This window comes from Protomyctophum parallelum (genome assembly GCF_964188405.1).
Source record: "Protomyctophum parallelum genome assembly, chromosome: 15".
NCBI lineage: Eukaryota > Metazoa > Chordata > Actinopteri > Myctophiformes > Myctophidae > Protomyctophum > Protomyctophum parallelum.
Genome location: NC_139710.1, coordinates 2381989 through 2398909, shown reverse-complemented (window position 1 = coordinate 2398909; position 16921 = coordinate 2381989). Strand labels below are relative to the sequence as shown.

The 16921-nt window shown below is 45.9% G+C and overlaps 1 protein-coding gene across 1 annotated transcript in view; it reads right to left on the bottom strand.

Moving 5' to 3' along the window:
* Nucleotides 1-2753: 2753 nt before the first annotated feature.
* lss (lanosterol synthase (2,3-oxidosqualene-lanosterol cyclase)) overlaps nt 2754-16921 on the bottom strand; it is a gene marked incomplete at its 3' end in the record, with an annotated part of 99001 nt that continues 84833 nt past the window's right edge. The window contains exons 20-22 of the mRNA XM_083784742.1: nt 16046-16216; nt 3617-3695; nt 2754-2891 (exon numbers count right to left, since the gene is read on the bottom strand). Of these exons, the coding sequence (XP_083640868.1) occupies nt 2754-2891; nt 3617-3695; nt 16046-16216 (388 nt within the window). The remainder of the gene's footprint in view (nt 2892-3616; nt 3696-16045; nt 16217-16921) is intronic.

The following is a 16921-nucleotide window of genomic DNA, read 5'->3' as shown; positions in this document are numbered from 1 at the left end:
AGTATAAGAGAGTCAAATGGGATTCATAGCAGCAACAACACAAACAGCAGTAAATATCAATAGAATAAGGAAAGTAAAACAATATGGTAATGTAACAGTCACTAACTGTTACATACAGTAGATAAGGCGACATAATATATCTGACAGACAGATGACATACTGTGTGTGTGTGTGTGTGCGTGGCTGTATGTGTGCGTGGCTGTGTGCGTGTCCAGTTTTCATATTATTATTATTTATAGAGGGATTGACATACTGTGTATCAGGAGGTCCAGGTTCATTAGTGAAGTCAGGAGGTGGATGGTTAGACCGGTCACTCTTCATAGACACACAGCTGGGAGTTGGAGACTGTGGTCTGTGAGCTCCATCCTCCTCTCTCTCCCCAGAATCACTCATCTTTAGTCTCTATGACACCTGTCAATCAAACACATCATCTTTAGTCTCTATGACACCTGTCAATCAAACACATCGGGCTGTATTTTGCGTGTCTTAAGTACCAGGTCTTATTACTTAACTTAAGACCTGGAGGCGTGATCAAAGCCATTTGGCTATTCTGAGTGGCCAAAGAGCATTGACCACGCCTCCAGGTCTTAAGTTAAGTAATAAGACCTGGTACTTAAGACACGCAAAATACAGCCCATCATGTTTAGTCTCTATGACACCTGTCAATCAAACACATCATCTTTAGTCTCTATGACACCTGTCAATCAAACACATCATCTTTACTCTCTATGACACCTGTCAATCAAACACATCATCTTTAGTCTCTATGACACCTGTCAATCAAACACATCATCTTTAGTCTCTAACATGCTGCTCTCACGCTCTCACACACACACACACACACACACACACACACACACACACACACACACACACACACACACACACACACACACACACACACACACACACACACACACACACACACACACACACACACACACACACACACACACACACACACACACAGGAGTCAGGACTATGAACATGTTAATCATTTTAAACCTGATCTGTCAATCATTTAGTCTCGTTTCAAAATGGAGTCTGTTTTCCTCACCGTCTGTAATATGAGTATCTATGAACTTTAACCCCTTACTGACCTACATCAGCACTTCTCTACTGACCACCAGTAAGACGCCTGAGGGCGAGAAGCGGCCTTACAGGTCTGTAACTCTGAGAGTGTAACACATGGAACCAAAACCGTTTTTAGAACCAGTCCTAAATGGGTTAAGATCATTAACACCATTGATTGAAGTATTATTATTAACAGTTTGCAGAATTACAGTACATTTCAAGCACAACTCAATACAAAGACTGTTAACTGTGACTGGTTGACACCATAAAGCATTACACTGGTTTACAAGAGCATTCTCTCTCTAACATTTAGAGACGTACAAATATACACTTCTATATAGCCAAAAAACAGGAAATAATCATCATAAAGGAGGTAAAATGGGAAAAGAAACATATACAGTGAGGGGGGAAAAAGGGAGTGGGGGGGATTCAGATTTTACAGGGGGCAGTTTCTAATTGCAGCCGTCCGTAGGTGCCCTTTGAGAGCGGTTTTGAAGGAGTGAAGGGATTCGCATGTCTTAATGACCGTCGGTAGGGCGTTTTTTGGTGGCATAGGAGCGAAAAGATTTTGGACATATGGACATAATAATGTGTAAAACTATATTGAACACCATACAGGATGTGGACAAAATTAATAAAACTCTTACCAGACATGAAGTTGTTGCGTTTCAGCGTCGAGTCAAAATGGAGCCTGAACAATCTGTCACTCTGATAGGAGACCACACCTGTGTGTGGACTTTGTTCCGGAGTTATTGCTTTGTCGCGCGCGCGCGCACACACACACACACACACACACACACACACACACACACACACACACACACACACACACACACTTTGTGGCATTAAGACAAACAGGAAATAGAGTAGAATAAGAAAATGGAATTGATATTTTATTGTATCAACGTCAATCAATCAATCAATCAAACGTCAATGTATCAAAGTCACATTAATTCAAGTGGCAGATGCTTTTTTCCCTATATATATATAAGAATCTATGAAAATGTATAATGTTTAATTTTTCACATTTTTATTTTTCATTTATGGTTTCTGTAGGAGGCCAAACGTGACAGAAACATTCTTAAGTTTCCCAATTTTGTAAAAATGTGTAGAATAAATATTAAGTTTCAACACATAATGTAAACTAAAATTTGCGTCATAGCATGTGACACACTCGCATGCCGCGCGCCAGACAGCTGTCTATTATAAACAAAGCGGTGGGTGTGTGAGGCTGCTGCGGCGCTATGGCTTCTACAGGGAGAAAAAAGAAAGATAGCCGACGAAAACAGAGGATTTAACAATTCGTGGACAGACGCTTATGCCTTCACAGCCGATGCAGACGACAGTCATGACGCAACTGCAGCCTGCTTTACACAATCGCTACATTTAGAGTCCAAACGTGTATATAATAAACTTTCCGATTTCAAATATAAAGTCCTCGCTATACATGTGCCACGGGTGTTAGAAATCTGCTGGTACGGCGATTAGCACTGCTGCATCTGCCGGGAGGGAGGGGGAGCGTGGTTGAAAGCCAATGGCAAAATAACAGCTCGGATAAAAATGCTTTGTGTTAAACAACAACGCGGGAGATCTGAGGCATCTGACTGAGACGCTGACCCAGATCTGAGGTCTCTCAGGGTACCCAGAGCCTCCTGAAGCGTCCCAGAGCCCAGACCGGGTCAGGGTAGAGGGGGTCCAGCCAGGGGTCTCTCAGGGTACAGCCTCCTGTAGCGTCCCAGAGCCCAGACAGGGAAGACGTTACGGTAGGAGGTGTAACTGATGGCACAGCTCTTGTTGAACACGCCCGAGATGTTCTCCTATGATTACAATATTAACATTATTAACCTCCTATGATCACAATATTAACATTATTAATTACCTCCTATGATCACAATATTAACATTATTAACCTCCTATGGACACACTATTAACATTATTAACCTCCTATGATCACAATATTAACATTATTAACCTCCTATGATCACAATATTAACATTATTAACCTCCTATGATCACAATATTAACATTATTAACCTCCTATGATCACAATATTAACATTATTAACCTCCTATGATCACAATATTAACATTATTAACTACCTCCTATGATCACAATATTAACATTATTAACCTCCTATGATCACAATATTAACATTATTAACCTCCTATGATCACAATATTAACATTATTAATTACCTCCTATGATCACAATAATAACATTATTAACCTCCTATGATCACAATATTAACATTATTAACCCATTCTGAACGGGAACCCCTTTTGGTGTTAGCATAGCTAATAGCGCGCCACCGAGTGGCACGCTACGAGCTTGTAGGTCTGCTATTTTTGAAAAATCGAAGAACGACTGACGTAGAAGACATTTTTAGAATCTGATCACTGACACAAAAACATAGCTTTTTCAGAAAACTGTCAGGATGTAAAAGACATTTTTAGAATCTGATCTCAGGTCAGAATTGGTTAACGGGACTGCAAGGGGGCGGGACTGCCACGCTCTGTTGGGTAACTGCTTGTCAATCACTCACCTGTGGCCAATCCCCATTGGGTAACTGCTTGTCAATCAGCAGTTGTACCGCCCTCTCGATGGCCGCCGTGTCTGGATGTCTGAAAAACACACAATGTGACATGTGCCAATCAAATTAATGTGACATGTGTCAATCAAATTAACGTGACATGTGTCAATCAAATTAACGTGACATGTGTCAATCAAATGTGGCATGTGTCAATCAAATTAACGTGACATGTGTCAATCAAATGTGGCATGTGTCAATCAAATTAATGTTCATTCCCTGAAGAAGGCAACTCTGTTTGCCGGAATGTTGGAAATAAAAACTTGCATCGTGACTACGAGCTGTGCGACCTCTCCTCTTTCCAGTCAATCAAATTAATGTGACATGTGTCAATCAAATTAATGTGACATGTGTCAATCAAATTAATGTGACATGTGTCAATCAAATTAATGTGACATGTGTCAATCAAATGTGACCAAGTACAGTGCTTTAGGACACAAGGAGGCGTTGGTCTTTTTCAGCGTTTAGCAGATTATCAAAGTACAGATTGGGTTAGGGCTAACTCTTGTCTCTTTCACATGATTATTATTATATTATGTTATTATTTATTATTATCGTCAAAGTACAGAATGGAAGCTTCACATGATGTCATTTATTAGGTATTAGTTGTATTAGGGTTAGGGTTAATGGAAGCTTCAACATGATGTCATTTATTGAAATCAGAACATATTTGACTGTTTGCTAAGTGGCATATCCTGACATTTTCAACTACCTCGTCAATTCTCCAGATGAGTATTATAATCAGTCTTGCAAGATGCTGTTTGGATAATTTCCCACAAATACATAGCCTATAAAACGAAATGCAACAAATATGCCGGTGTCTCTGGGTATTGAAAACCTCAAGGGATGCGACCGTGACGTATATACCGTGTGACCACTTTGACTTGAGATTTACAACTTTTCACAAACTGATGGAGTATATTACAGTACTTTGTGGGATTGTGATAAAGACAGAATGCTTTTTCACTTTTCCTCTTGAGCCACACATGTTTGTTTGTTTTTCCTTTTCTGTTTGGCATAACCTCATTTCATACTCAGTATTCCCACATGTCAGTATTCAGTCATTATCAACAGTTTGCTAACTATGCATGCCGGCTAAGTTAGCAATCAGTTGATCTTGACTTCTACCGTATGTATATATTCATTCATTTCATTTCATCATTTGGACAGAGACAATTGGTTGGTCAAACATACTTTTATTCCTTTCAAAGTCCAACAGTTTGACAACATAGTAATGATAACTCAAACACCCACTACTCACACCATCCTCATTTCCTGGTCAAAAGTACACAAAAGAGTCACCACTGAATCCACTGCTCCTTTTATAGGTGGAGGATTCAAATTGGGTTGCACCATGTTGCAGGGGTGCATGTATCTGGCAATACATATTATTTAATATGATTGCAACGAGACGGGTTGTTTAAGACCTGGTTGTTGATTACTTTGGTATTGACAAATATACTGTAAATGTTGGGAAATGTTTTCTGTGTTGCTTGTTCACTAGATTTGAAGTGAATGCTTTGGGAAAACCTGTCTCTAGACAGATGGTTTGGGCCAATAGTCAGAGGCCTGAGTGTGAGTTCATGTAGTCAGTCCATGGTGAGACATGGGGAGAGAGGGGGCACAATGCGGGAAGCTCTGCCCTAGGACAGTGTTGGGACTGGTCATGTCCACACTGGATGCTTGAATTTAAGCATGTCATTTAATTTTGTTATGAGGCATTTTTTTGGAACATTATTTCTTGGAAACCTTTGGAGAAATAAACTTTTGGCAACTATGGAAATTTTTGGTATGTCCTTTTTTCTGTGCACCTAGCCCTCATCAAATGGACTCATTTACAGGGATGTATATTGAGATGGCAGGTATGTGACATTGAAAAGGATAAATCAAACATATGGGACTTTATTAGAACTAAAAAGAATCGCTACAGCCTCAGTAATGGACCAATGAAATGAGGATATTTTAGGGGCACGGTGGCACAGTTGGAGGTGCTGTCGCCTCACAGCTAGAAGGTCCTGGGTTCGATTCCCGCTCGGGACGCTGTGGGTGCTGGCGGCGCGTTTCCTCCTCCGCATCATCAGTGCCCATACCCGAAGGCGGGGTTGGCGAAAGGGCCTTTCTGTGTGGAGTTTGCATGTTCTCCCCGTGTCCCCTAGGGTAGGTACCCTCACAAAAAACATGCAGTAATCCTGGTCGCTAAACTGCCTCCCCCTGGCCAGCCGGGGCGCCTGATGGAGGGGAAAGGAACTGGTTGGAATAAAGTGTTCCTTCCACGCGCTACGTCCAACCAGGGAAACTCCCCCCTGTCAGGTGTAAAGGAGCAACTTGGACACTCAGGTATGAAGGAAGCATGAGTTCAAGTCCGTTGCTCTCCCCTTGTCCCCCATATATGGGGACTAGGTTGGTGGAGGGTGTGTAGAGCCCATGGATCACATTAGATGATTGACACAGGGGTGAAAAATGTGTTACAAAATCGTGGGATAAAAAATATATAAAAAAAAAAGAAATGAGGATATTTTATGATGCCTCTCATAGGGATTGCATTAGCCTGAGCTAACGTGTTAGGTTTCTGGTCTAGAGGGGGCGGGTCGCGGCTCAGATTTGCGCGCCCTGATTGGATCTCATCGATCTGTCTGTCACCCCCGGCCCCTCCTCTCCCCCTAGTGCAGCGCTACGTCACATCCTTTGGAGCGACGCCCACCCGGAAGGGTTGACTCCCACTTTTAGACCAGAGCGGCCAATGCGTTCCTCCAGGCTTTACATTTTTGCACCAACACAAATGAAAGCCTGGTACCGAGGCTAGGATTGCATTGACAGCTGCAGTACACCGTTGAAACGGGCCAGAAGGGGGCGCTGCAGTACACCGTTGAAACGGACCAGAGGTGGGGCCGCTGTCTCATTTGGGGGCGTGACATTTGTAGTCCCCATGTGTCTCTATCTCTAAGGGAGGTGAACTTCTCACCCTATCTCTAAGGGAGGTGAACTTCTCACCCTATCTCAAAGGGAGGTGAACTTCTCACCCTATCTCAAAGGGAGGTGAACTTCTCACCCTATCTCAAAGGGAGGTGAACTTCTCACCCTATCTCTAAGGGAGGTGAACTTCTCACCCTATCTCTAAGGGAGGTGAACTTCTCACCCTATCTCTAAAGGAGGTGGACTTCTCACCCTATCTCTAAGGGAGGTGAACTTCTCACCCTATCTCTAAGGGAGATGAACTTCTCACCCTATCTCTAAGGGAGGTGAACTTCTCACCCTATCTCTAAGGGAGGTGAACTTCTCACCCTATCTCTAAGGGAGGTGAACTTCTCACCCTATCTCTAAGGGAGGTGAACTTCTCACCCTATCTCTCGCGTCCCATTGGTTCGACGCACAAGTGGTCGCTACTCGAGCTAGTAGGAAGTATATCCATATATGGTATGCAGTCATGTGACATGTTGCCCCGCCCCCCTCCACAGGTCATGTGACGTCATGTCCCACCCCCTCCGTACTAGCTTGCTACTCGAGCTAGCAGGCCTAGCATCCAGCTATAGCAGAACTAGCATCCAGCTAACAGGCCTAGCATCCAGCTATAGCAGGCCTAGCATCCAGCTAACAGGCCTAGCATCCAGCTATAGCAGGCCTAGCATCCAGCTATAGCAGGCCTAGCATCCAGCTATAGCAGAACTAGCATCCAGCTAACAGGCCTAGCATCCAGCTATAGCAGGCCTAGCATCCAGCTAGCAGGCCTAGCATCCAGCTACAGCAGGCCTAGCATCCAGCTAGCAGAACTAGCATCCAGCTAGCAGGCCTAGCATCCAGCTAACAGGCCTAGCATCCAGCTAGCAGGCCTAGCATCCAGCTAACAGGCCTAGCATCCAGCTATAGCAGGCCTAGCATCCAGCTAGCAGGCCTAGCATCCAGCTAGCAGAACTAGCATCCAGCTATAGCAGGCCTAGCATCTAGCTAGCAGAACTAGCATCCAGCTATAGCAGGCCTAGCATCCAGCTATAGCAGGCCTAGCATCCAGCTAGCAGAACTAGCATCCAGCTTTAGCAGGCCTAGCATCCAGCTAGCAGAACTAGCATCCAGCTATAGCAGAACTAGCATCCAGCTAGCAGGCCTAGCATTCAGCTAACAGGCCTAGCATCCAGCAATAGCAGGCCTAGCATCCAGCTAACAGGCCTAGTATCCAGCTATAGCATAACTAGCATCCAGCTATAGCAGGCCTAGCATCCAGCTAGCAGAACTAGCATCCAGCTAGCAGAACTAGCATCCAGCTATAGCAGAATTACCATCCAGCTAGCAGGCCTAGAATCCATCTATAGAAGAACTAGCATCCAGCTAACAGAACTAGCATCCAGCTAGCAGAACTAGCATCGAGCTATAGCAGAACTAGCATCCAGCTAGCAGAACTAGCATCCAGCTAGCAGGCCTAGCATCCAGCTAACAGGCCTAGCATCCAGCTATAGCAGGCCTAGCATCCAGCTAGCAGGCTTAGCATCCAGCTAACAGGCCTAGCATCCAGCTATAGCAGGCCTAGCATCCAGCTAGCAGAACGAGCATCCAGCTATAGCAGGCCTAGAATCCAGCTAGCAGAACTAGCATCCAGCTATAGCAGAATTAGCATCCAGCTAGCAGGTCTAGCATCCAGCTAGCAGAACTAGCATCCAGCTATAGCAGAATTAGCATCCAGCTAGCAGGCCTAGCATCCAGCTAGCAGGCCTAGCATCCAGCTAGCAGGCCTAGCATCCAGCTAGCAGAATTAGCATCCAGCTAGCAGGCCTAGCATCCAGCTAGCAGGCCTAGCATCCAAATGGAACCACACGGACCCGTTGGGGTCCATTTGGTTCCATCTGTACACTCTCAGAGTTACAGACCATTTTTTTGGTTCCAAACTAGCTGGAGACCCCCTGGAACTCCCTCAAGGACCCCTGGGGGGTCCCCGGACCCCACTTTACATATATGGTAATGCAGTCAACGTGACGACATTAACACCGGCCCTCACGGGCGATAAAAGCGTGCGCTTGCGCCCACCTCCCCGCAGTAGCGTTTAATCGTAGTTCAGGAAAATTTAATTAATCGTAAGAATATCTTTCTTACAGAAACCAAAACCCACCGACCAAAGAGGAAAACATCGCAGAAGAGGCTTAACCGAAACCCGCAGAGATCAAAGAAGTCAACGTCGACCATGTCAGAAGTGGTCGCTCCCAGCCCGACCGCCGCCTCCCCGGCGAAGGTCCAGATGGCCAAGCGGCGCCGGCGCACGGGCCCGACGGTCAGCGAGCTCGTCGTGGCGGCCGTCTCCGAGTCCCGCGAGCGGAAGGGCATGTCTCTGGTGGCGCTGAAGAAGGCGCTGGCGGCGGGGGGCTACGACGTCAACCGCAACAAGGCGCGCGTCCGCATCGCCGTCAAGTCCCTGGTCAGGAAGGGCTGGCTGCTGCAGACCCGAGGAAAGGGGGCGTCGGGGTCGTTCCGCGTGGACCGCCAGGCCCTGGCCAAGAGGAGCAGGCCCGCCCGGAGGAGGCGCAGGGCCAAGAAGGCCAGGAAGGCCGTCGTCGGCCGCCGGAGGAGGAGGAGGAGGAGGCGCAGTGCGGCGCTGGCCAAGAGGAGGACCAGCAGGAGGAGGAGGAGGCCTAGCGGGCCGGCCAAGAGGAGGACCAGGAGGAGGAGAGCAGTGGCGGCGGCTCCCAAGAAGAGGAGGACGGTGGTCAGGAGGAGGAGGACGCTGAGGAAGAGGAGGACGCTGAGGAGGAGGTCTGCTTCCGGGAGGAGCAGGAGGAGGACCGTCAGGAGGACCGTGGGGAGGAGGAGGCGTTAGGGAGGTCGACCAATAGGTCTGCTCCTCCTGCAGGATCCAATAGGAGGACGGTTAGGAGACGCAGGCGTTAGGAAGTCCAACCTCCTTGTAGAGGACCAGGAGAAGGCTTAGAGAACACGCTACATGGTAGCATGCTAACATGATGCTAACATGATGCTAACGGTGTAGACAGTGAAACACTGGGTCCGTATGCTAACGTGATGCTAACATAATGCTAACGTGATGCTAACGGTGTAGACAGCGAAACACTGGGTATGTATGCTAATATGATGCTAACATGGTGCTAACATGATGCTAACGATGTAGACATTGAAACACTGGGTCTGTATGCTAACATAATGCTAACGAGATGCTAACGGTGGAGACAGTGAAATACTGGGTATCCATGCTAACATGCTAACATCCAGGAGTTCTATGAGCAAGGAGAACGGTCAGGAGACAGAGGCGTTAAGGGTCTTGCAAACGTGAAGCGAGGAATGCAGGCGTTGTTGCCTCGATCACCACAGGTCTCCTCCAGGTCTGTTGAAGAGGGCCTGGATCAACACAGGTCTCCTCCAGGTCTGGATCAACACAGGTCTCCTCCAGGTCTGCTGAAGAGGGTCTGGATCAACACAGGTCTCCTCCAGGTCTGTTGAAGAGGGTCTGGATCAACACAGGTCTCCTCCAGGTCAGTTGAAGAGGGCCTGGATCAACACAGGTCTCCTCCAGGTCTGTTGAAGAGGGCCTGGACCAACACAGGTCTCCTCCAGGTCTGTTGAAGAGGGTCTGGACCAACACAGGTCTCCTCCAGGTCTGTTGAAGAGGGCCTGGACCAACACAGGTCTCCTCCAGGTCTGTTGAAGAGGGCCTGGACCAACACAGGTCTCCTCCAGGTCTGTTGAAGAGGGCCTGGACCAACACAGGTCTCCTCCAGGTCTGTTGAAGAGGGTCTGGACCAACACAGGTCTCCTCCAGGTCTGTTGAAGAGGGTCTGGATCAACACAGGTCTCCTCCAGGTCTGTTGAAGAGGGGTGCGACAACGCAAGCGTAAAAGAAAAAAAAAGCTAAACGGAATCTAGGTCTGGTGAGTTGCGGGGGGTGTGTGCACGCGCAACAAATTCACGGGACCACGCTCACGTAAATACGCCTGCGTTGTCGCGCTCCGAGCAAAGACGCAGGTCTCATTTAAAATGAACTATGGGCGCATTTTATGGCTCCCCCTTTGCAAGGCCCTCTGTACCAGATGTAATCCCTTTAGGAACAAGGCCCTCTGTACCAGATGTAATCCCTTTAGGAACAAGGCCCTCTGTACCAGATGTAATCCCTTTAGGAACAGATGTAATCCCTTTGGGAACATAAATATTCTAAAAATAGATGCCTCACTTGCCACTGCAGTTCATTGGAAGCGTCTCCCAATGAAGGCAGGAAGTCGAGCGGAAGTGCAGTGCTGAAGTAAAGGCTTTTTTTTTTAACAAATCTTTATAACAGTCACATGACATGACATTACAATGCAAAACAAGACAAACAATCAACAAAGTTATTAATACAACAACACAACATCAGATCCGGGGGGCGGGGATTAGATTACTAACAGAAAACATTACAGAGTGAACACAAAGCAACAGTTCTCCGCAGATTTCCTATTCAGAAGTGCCACAGGGGGGCGCTGAAGGCACGCTGCGTCGCTGCCAGAGTGACGTCACTCATGCGACTCCTCCGTGTCTCTCGCTGTCACTCAAGTGACTACTGGGCCAATCACAGCGCGCATCTTTTCCGGGACTTATGTTATGCGCACGGAAGCTGCTCATTGAAGGCCAAAATGCTTTGCAAAGGAATGTCGGGAAAATTGTACCTTCAATTCCGACGCGCCTCAGAGCCGGAAAGGGCGTCTACGTGTATATGGCTATATGGTTAGGAAGTCCTCCTAGGACAATACAACTGGGGACCCCCAGGGGCCATATGCGGCCCCCAACTTCACTGAATGTGGCCCTCAGGTTAATATCAACTGGGGGCCCACAGGGGGCCACATGCGGCCCCCACCTTCACTTAATGAGGCCCTCAGGTTAACATCAACTGTCCTCAATGATATCAGGCGAGAGAAGAATATTCTGAATTTTTTCCTTCTTTTTTTTTTGACTGAGACTCTAAGGCACCCGTAGCTTCGCTCTGCCTTCATATTAGCTTACCGTTCCATTAGCTGTTCGATCAGAGTAAATGTCTTTCCGGAAACCCAGAGCTCCTATTTTGAAGGAATCCCGGCACCGTTAATGTTAATGTGGTCCTCCTGACCAATAGGAGGTCTGCTCCTCCTCCTAGGAGGACCAATAGGAGTTCTGCTCCTCCCCCTAGGACGACCAATAGGAGACCTGTGAGGAAGACCAGGAGAAGGAGGAGCAGATGTCTTGTGTCGGTGGACATTTTGGTCAACATTCCATGTTTGCCACGGACACACGGAAAATGAGTGGACAATGAATTGTTCATATAGCGCTTGCACGAAACGAGCGCGCGCAAACAACTTCACGGGACCGCGCTCACGTTAAATACGCTTGCGTTGTGGCCCCCCGCGACTTCTCCCCAATGCAGCGCTCGGTCTCACTGAAAATGAACTGTAGGCGCGTCAACTGGCTTCACGTTTGAAAGGCCGTGACACAATCCGTGCCGGGATTCCTTCAAAATAGGAGCTCTGGGGTACCGGGAAGACATGGCCGCTTTTACTCTGAAACCCACGACCCGGAAACAATCCGCAAAAAAAAAGTTTGCTTTACATTGCTAGCTTACATTGCTATTGTTTTAATTCATACGAATATATGATCCAGAAAGTGTTCATATTTTGCAGGAGAGGTTGGACGAGGAGCAGGAATGAAGTGATAGCATATCCATCAGATCAAAACCACGGAGAGCGCCCTGGATTAGGAGAGACGAGGCATTCTTTCCGTCGCAGCTAAGTCTAACAGCTAAGTCAACGGTAAGCTAACATGAGCCCAGAGCGTAGCATATACGGTAATCAATCAGAATATTCCTCTCTCGTCTCACTCTTACGCAACGCCGAGGATTGCCCAACAGGCTGTGGAGCGATCCGTTCTCATATCAATAGACGCCGTCTTTTGGACAAAACGCGTCACTAATAGAAAAGACAAAGAACTTCTGGACTCCTGAGGTGAAACAGAGTCATAATAAATAGTACTAGTTGGACTCCTGAGTTGAAACAGAGTCATAATAAATAATTGTCATGCATATTCTGGAGACTGACATTCATGTAAAGTTGGTTATGATGCAAATAAGAAACATTATAATGGTGTGAAAACAAAACATCCAAAATGTGTTTTGTGTTCAAGGCTAAACAAAAACATTAGAACAAATATGTTGGATCTCATTTGAAACGGTCGAGAAATGACTACCATGGGGGGTCCCTGTACTGTACTGTACTGTACTGTACTGTACTGTACTGTACTGTACTGTACTGTACTGTACTGTACTGTACTGTACTGTACTGTACTGTACTGTACTGTACTGTACTGTACTCAAAAAGCTGTGAGAAGACAATGGGCTGAAGTAAATAAAGCGACTAAAATGTTTTTTTATTTTTATTTTTAATAAAGTGACTAAAATAGAGTGTATTTTTTATTTAAGGCAACTAAAGGGGTGTTGTTAAGGAAACAGCCTTTGTCCCCACGCGTCTTCACGCTAAATTGACAATGAACGGAGAAATGACATCAGACTTCCGCTAAATATGACGTGAATTAAACATCAAGACATTAAACGCCAACTTGACATTGAAGGCAAGGAATACTTTAACGTCATATTATGTAAACGAGTAAATCAGCCGACCAATCACATGCTGGTGGGAGGGAGCGCTTGGCCAATGAGGGACCACCTTATGTACCTTATGTGTCAACATGTCAACAGGGGACTAAATCATTTTCGCTCCTATGCCACCAAAATGTGGAACAGTCAATTGCTTAGTAGCCAAAAACGTCAAGACGTCTGATTGACGTCTTTGTAATGGATGCCACGGGCGTTAAGACGTCTCTCCCTTGTGAATCTTTTTATTTTCATCCATATTTTGAAAATTCTTCTAATTTGGTGTACAGGTGATGACATGCACATTACATGCATAATATAATTACAAATTCTTTCTTTTTTTATAATGGGAGAATTGGCACTCAGAGCCTAAACTGGTGACCACCAGGTGGCGCTGAAAGAGTTGTATTCAGACAGCCTGCAAAGGGTAGAACGCTCCTAGGGGCCGCAATCTGCATTCAAACATGTTGCTAGAAGCTTTGTCATTGGTCGAAAAAAAAAAACCCGGTCGCAATGACTAACCAATCAGGAAGCAGACAGGCAAATCGACCAATGAAGGAAAATCTTTGAATGCAGATTGTGGCCCCTAGATGTGTCACAGAGACTACATTCTTTTGGAGCGTTCTACCCATTGCTGGCTGTCTGATTTAAATGAAAAGGTCATTACAATTTTGACATAATTATTATTGCTCATAGCAGCTTTAGCCCATTTTGGGTGGGAACCCCTTTTGGTGTTAGCATTATGTTATGCTTTAGCATAACGACAACATATTTTCAGATGGGGGTCGGCGGCCAAATAGAGATAATTCTGGGGGTCCTTGACATAGAAACATGAGGTTTTAACCCTGTGAGAACCACTGACATAGAAACATGAGGTTTAACCCTGTGAGAACCACTGACATTATAGAAACATGAAGTTTTAACCCTGTGAGAACCACTGACATAGAAACACGAGGTTTAACCCTGTGAGAACCACTGACATTATAGAAACATGTTTTTTTTTTTTTTTTTTTTAAGATATTCTTTTGCGGCTTACGCCTTTTATTGATTTTTTTTTAAAGGGACAGATAGTAGGCTGACAGGAAACGGGAGAGAGATGGGGGGATGACATGCGGTAAAGGCCGTGTCGGTTTCGGGAGTCGAACCCGCGGCACACCGCGACTGGATCACCAGTCCGGTGCCCAGACCGTTACGCTACGGCCTGGGCCGAAACATGAGGTTTTAACCCTGTGAGAACCACTGGCATTATAGAAACATGAGGTTTTAACCCTGTGAGAACCACTGACATTATAGAAACATGAGGTTTTAACCCTGTGAGAACCACTGATATAGAAACATGAGGTTTAATCCTGTGAGAACCACTGACATTATAGAACCATGAGGTTTTAACCCTGTGAGAACCACTGACCTTATAGAAACATGAGGTTTTAACCCTGTGAGAACCACTGATATAGAAACATGAGGTTTTAACCCTGTGAGATTCACTGATATAGAAACATGAGGTTTTAACCCTGTGAGAACCACTGACATTATATAACCATGAGGTTTTAACCCTGTGAGAACCACTGACATTATAGAAACATGAGGTTTTAACCCTGTGAGAACCACTGATATAGAAACATGAGGTTTTAACCCTGTGAGATTCACTGATCTAGAAACATGAGGTTTTAACCCTGTGAGAACCACTGATATAGAAACATGAGGTTTTATAACCCTGTGAGAACCACTGATATAGAAACATGAGGGTTTAACCCTGTGAGAACCACTGATATAGAAACATGAGGTTTAACCCTGTGAGAACCACTGATATAGAAACATGAGGTTTAACCCTGTGAGAACCACGGATATAGAAACATGAGGTTTTAACCCTGTGAGAACCACTGACATTATAGAAACATGAGGTTTTAACCCTGTGAGAACCACTGACATAGAAACATAGGGTTTAACCCTGTGAGAACCACTGATATAGAAACATGAGGTTTAACCCTGTGAGAACCACTGATATAGAAACATGAGGTTTTAACCCTGTGAGAACCACTGATATAGAAACATAGGGTTTAACCCTGTGAGAACCACTGACATTATAGAAACATAGGGTTTAACCCTGTGAGAACCACTGATATAGAAACATGAGGTTTTAACCCTGTGAGAACCACTGACATTATAGAAACATGAGGTTTTAACCCTGTGAGAACCACTGACATAGAAACATAGGGTTTTAACCCTGTGAGAACCACTGATATAGAAACATGAGGTTTTAACCCTGTGAGAACCACTGATATAGAAACATAGGGTTTAACCCTGTGAGAACCACTGATATAGAAACATGAGATTTTAACCCTGTGAGAACCACTCATTTTTTTCAGAAAGCTGTCAGGATTTAGAAGACTCATTTTTAGGCCTCAGGTCTGAATGGGTTTTGATCATAGAGTAATAAAAGGACCGAACCCGAGCGTTAGCCCCCCCCCCCCCCCCCCCCTTACTCAGTGGCGTTTTGAAGCACCCGGAAGACTGCCGGAAGTACCATTATAACTCAATGGTTCGAGCGAGCAGAAGTTTAGTCTAGCCTAGCCTAGCCTAGCCTATATATAGCCTAGCCCCGGACCTCATGTCCTCAGGTTCTGGGATGGATCACGTGACGGCATGAACGTCCGTCCACCTCCATTAAAGTGCTGCAGTTCCACTTTTGGCCAGTAGGTGGTGGCAGCTTCAACGTTGGATAGCCTTACTGGGGGGCGTGGTTTTAATACCTCACAGCCTGCAGTGCCAGAACTGACCACTAGGCTGGGGTGTATTCATGTGTTTACCTGACAGCCTGCAGTCCCAGGAGCGCCCAGCAGGTGTTGTGTATCTGGGAGGCGGGGCTCTGGACGTAGCGCCTCTGCTCACATGACTCAAACTCCTCCCCCCAGCCACCGTCCGCCATCTGATTGGCCAGCAGGAAGTCACACGCCCTCCTCACCTCCGGACACGCCTCCCTGACGGGCGTCACATCAGGGGCCATTATTTATTCATAATTTGCATATCGTTAACATATCATTAGCATAGCATTAACACACTCTTCACATCAGGGGCCATTATTTATTCATAATTTACATATCGTTAACATATCATTAGCATAGCCTTAACACACTCTTCACATCAGGGGCCATTATTTATTCATAATTTACATATCGTTAACATATGTGACCAGTGCCAGTGATTTAATATACAAGGGGGACATGGTCAAAACTCGACTATTGTAACTCCCTCCTTACTGGCCTACCAGCATGTGCACTTAAGCCTCTCCAGCTGATCCAAAATGCAGCAGCTCGCTTGGTCTTCAACCAGCCAAAATTCTCACATGTCTCCCCCCTGCTCCGCTCCCTCCACTGGCTCCCGGTCGCTGCCCGCACAGAATACAAAACTCTGATGCTGGCATTCAAAGCAACCAAAGGTATGGCTCCCCCATATCTTACAAGTATGATTGAACCCTACAAACCCTACAGTACCCTCACTAAAAACGCCAGGACAACGCTCCACACGTCCCAAACTCTTCTCCCTTCTGGCTCCAAAACTGTGGAATGCACTTCCCATTGCAGTCAGAACTGCAGCATCACTCCCAATCTTCCGCCGTAGCCTGAAAACTTACACTTAGCACTTACCCTAACCCCTTAGATAGCATTTCTGTTGGCTTAGATAGC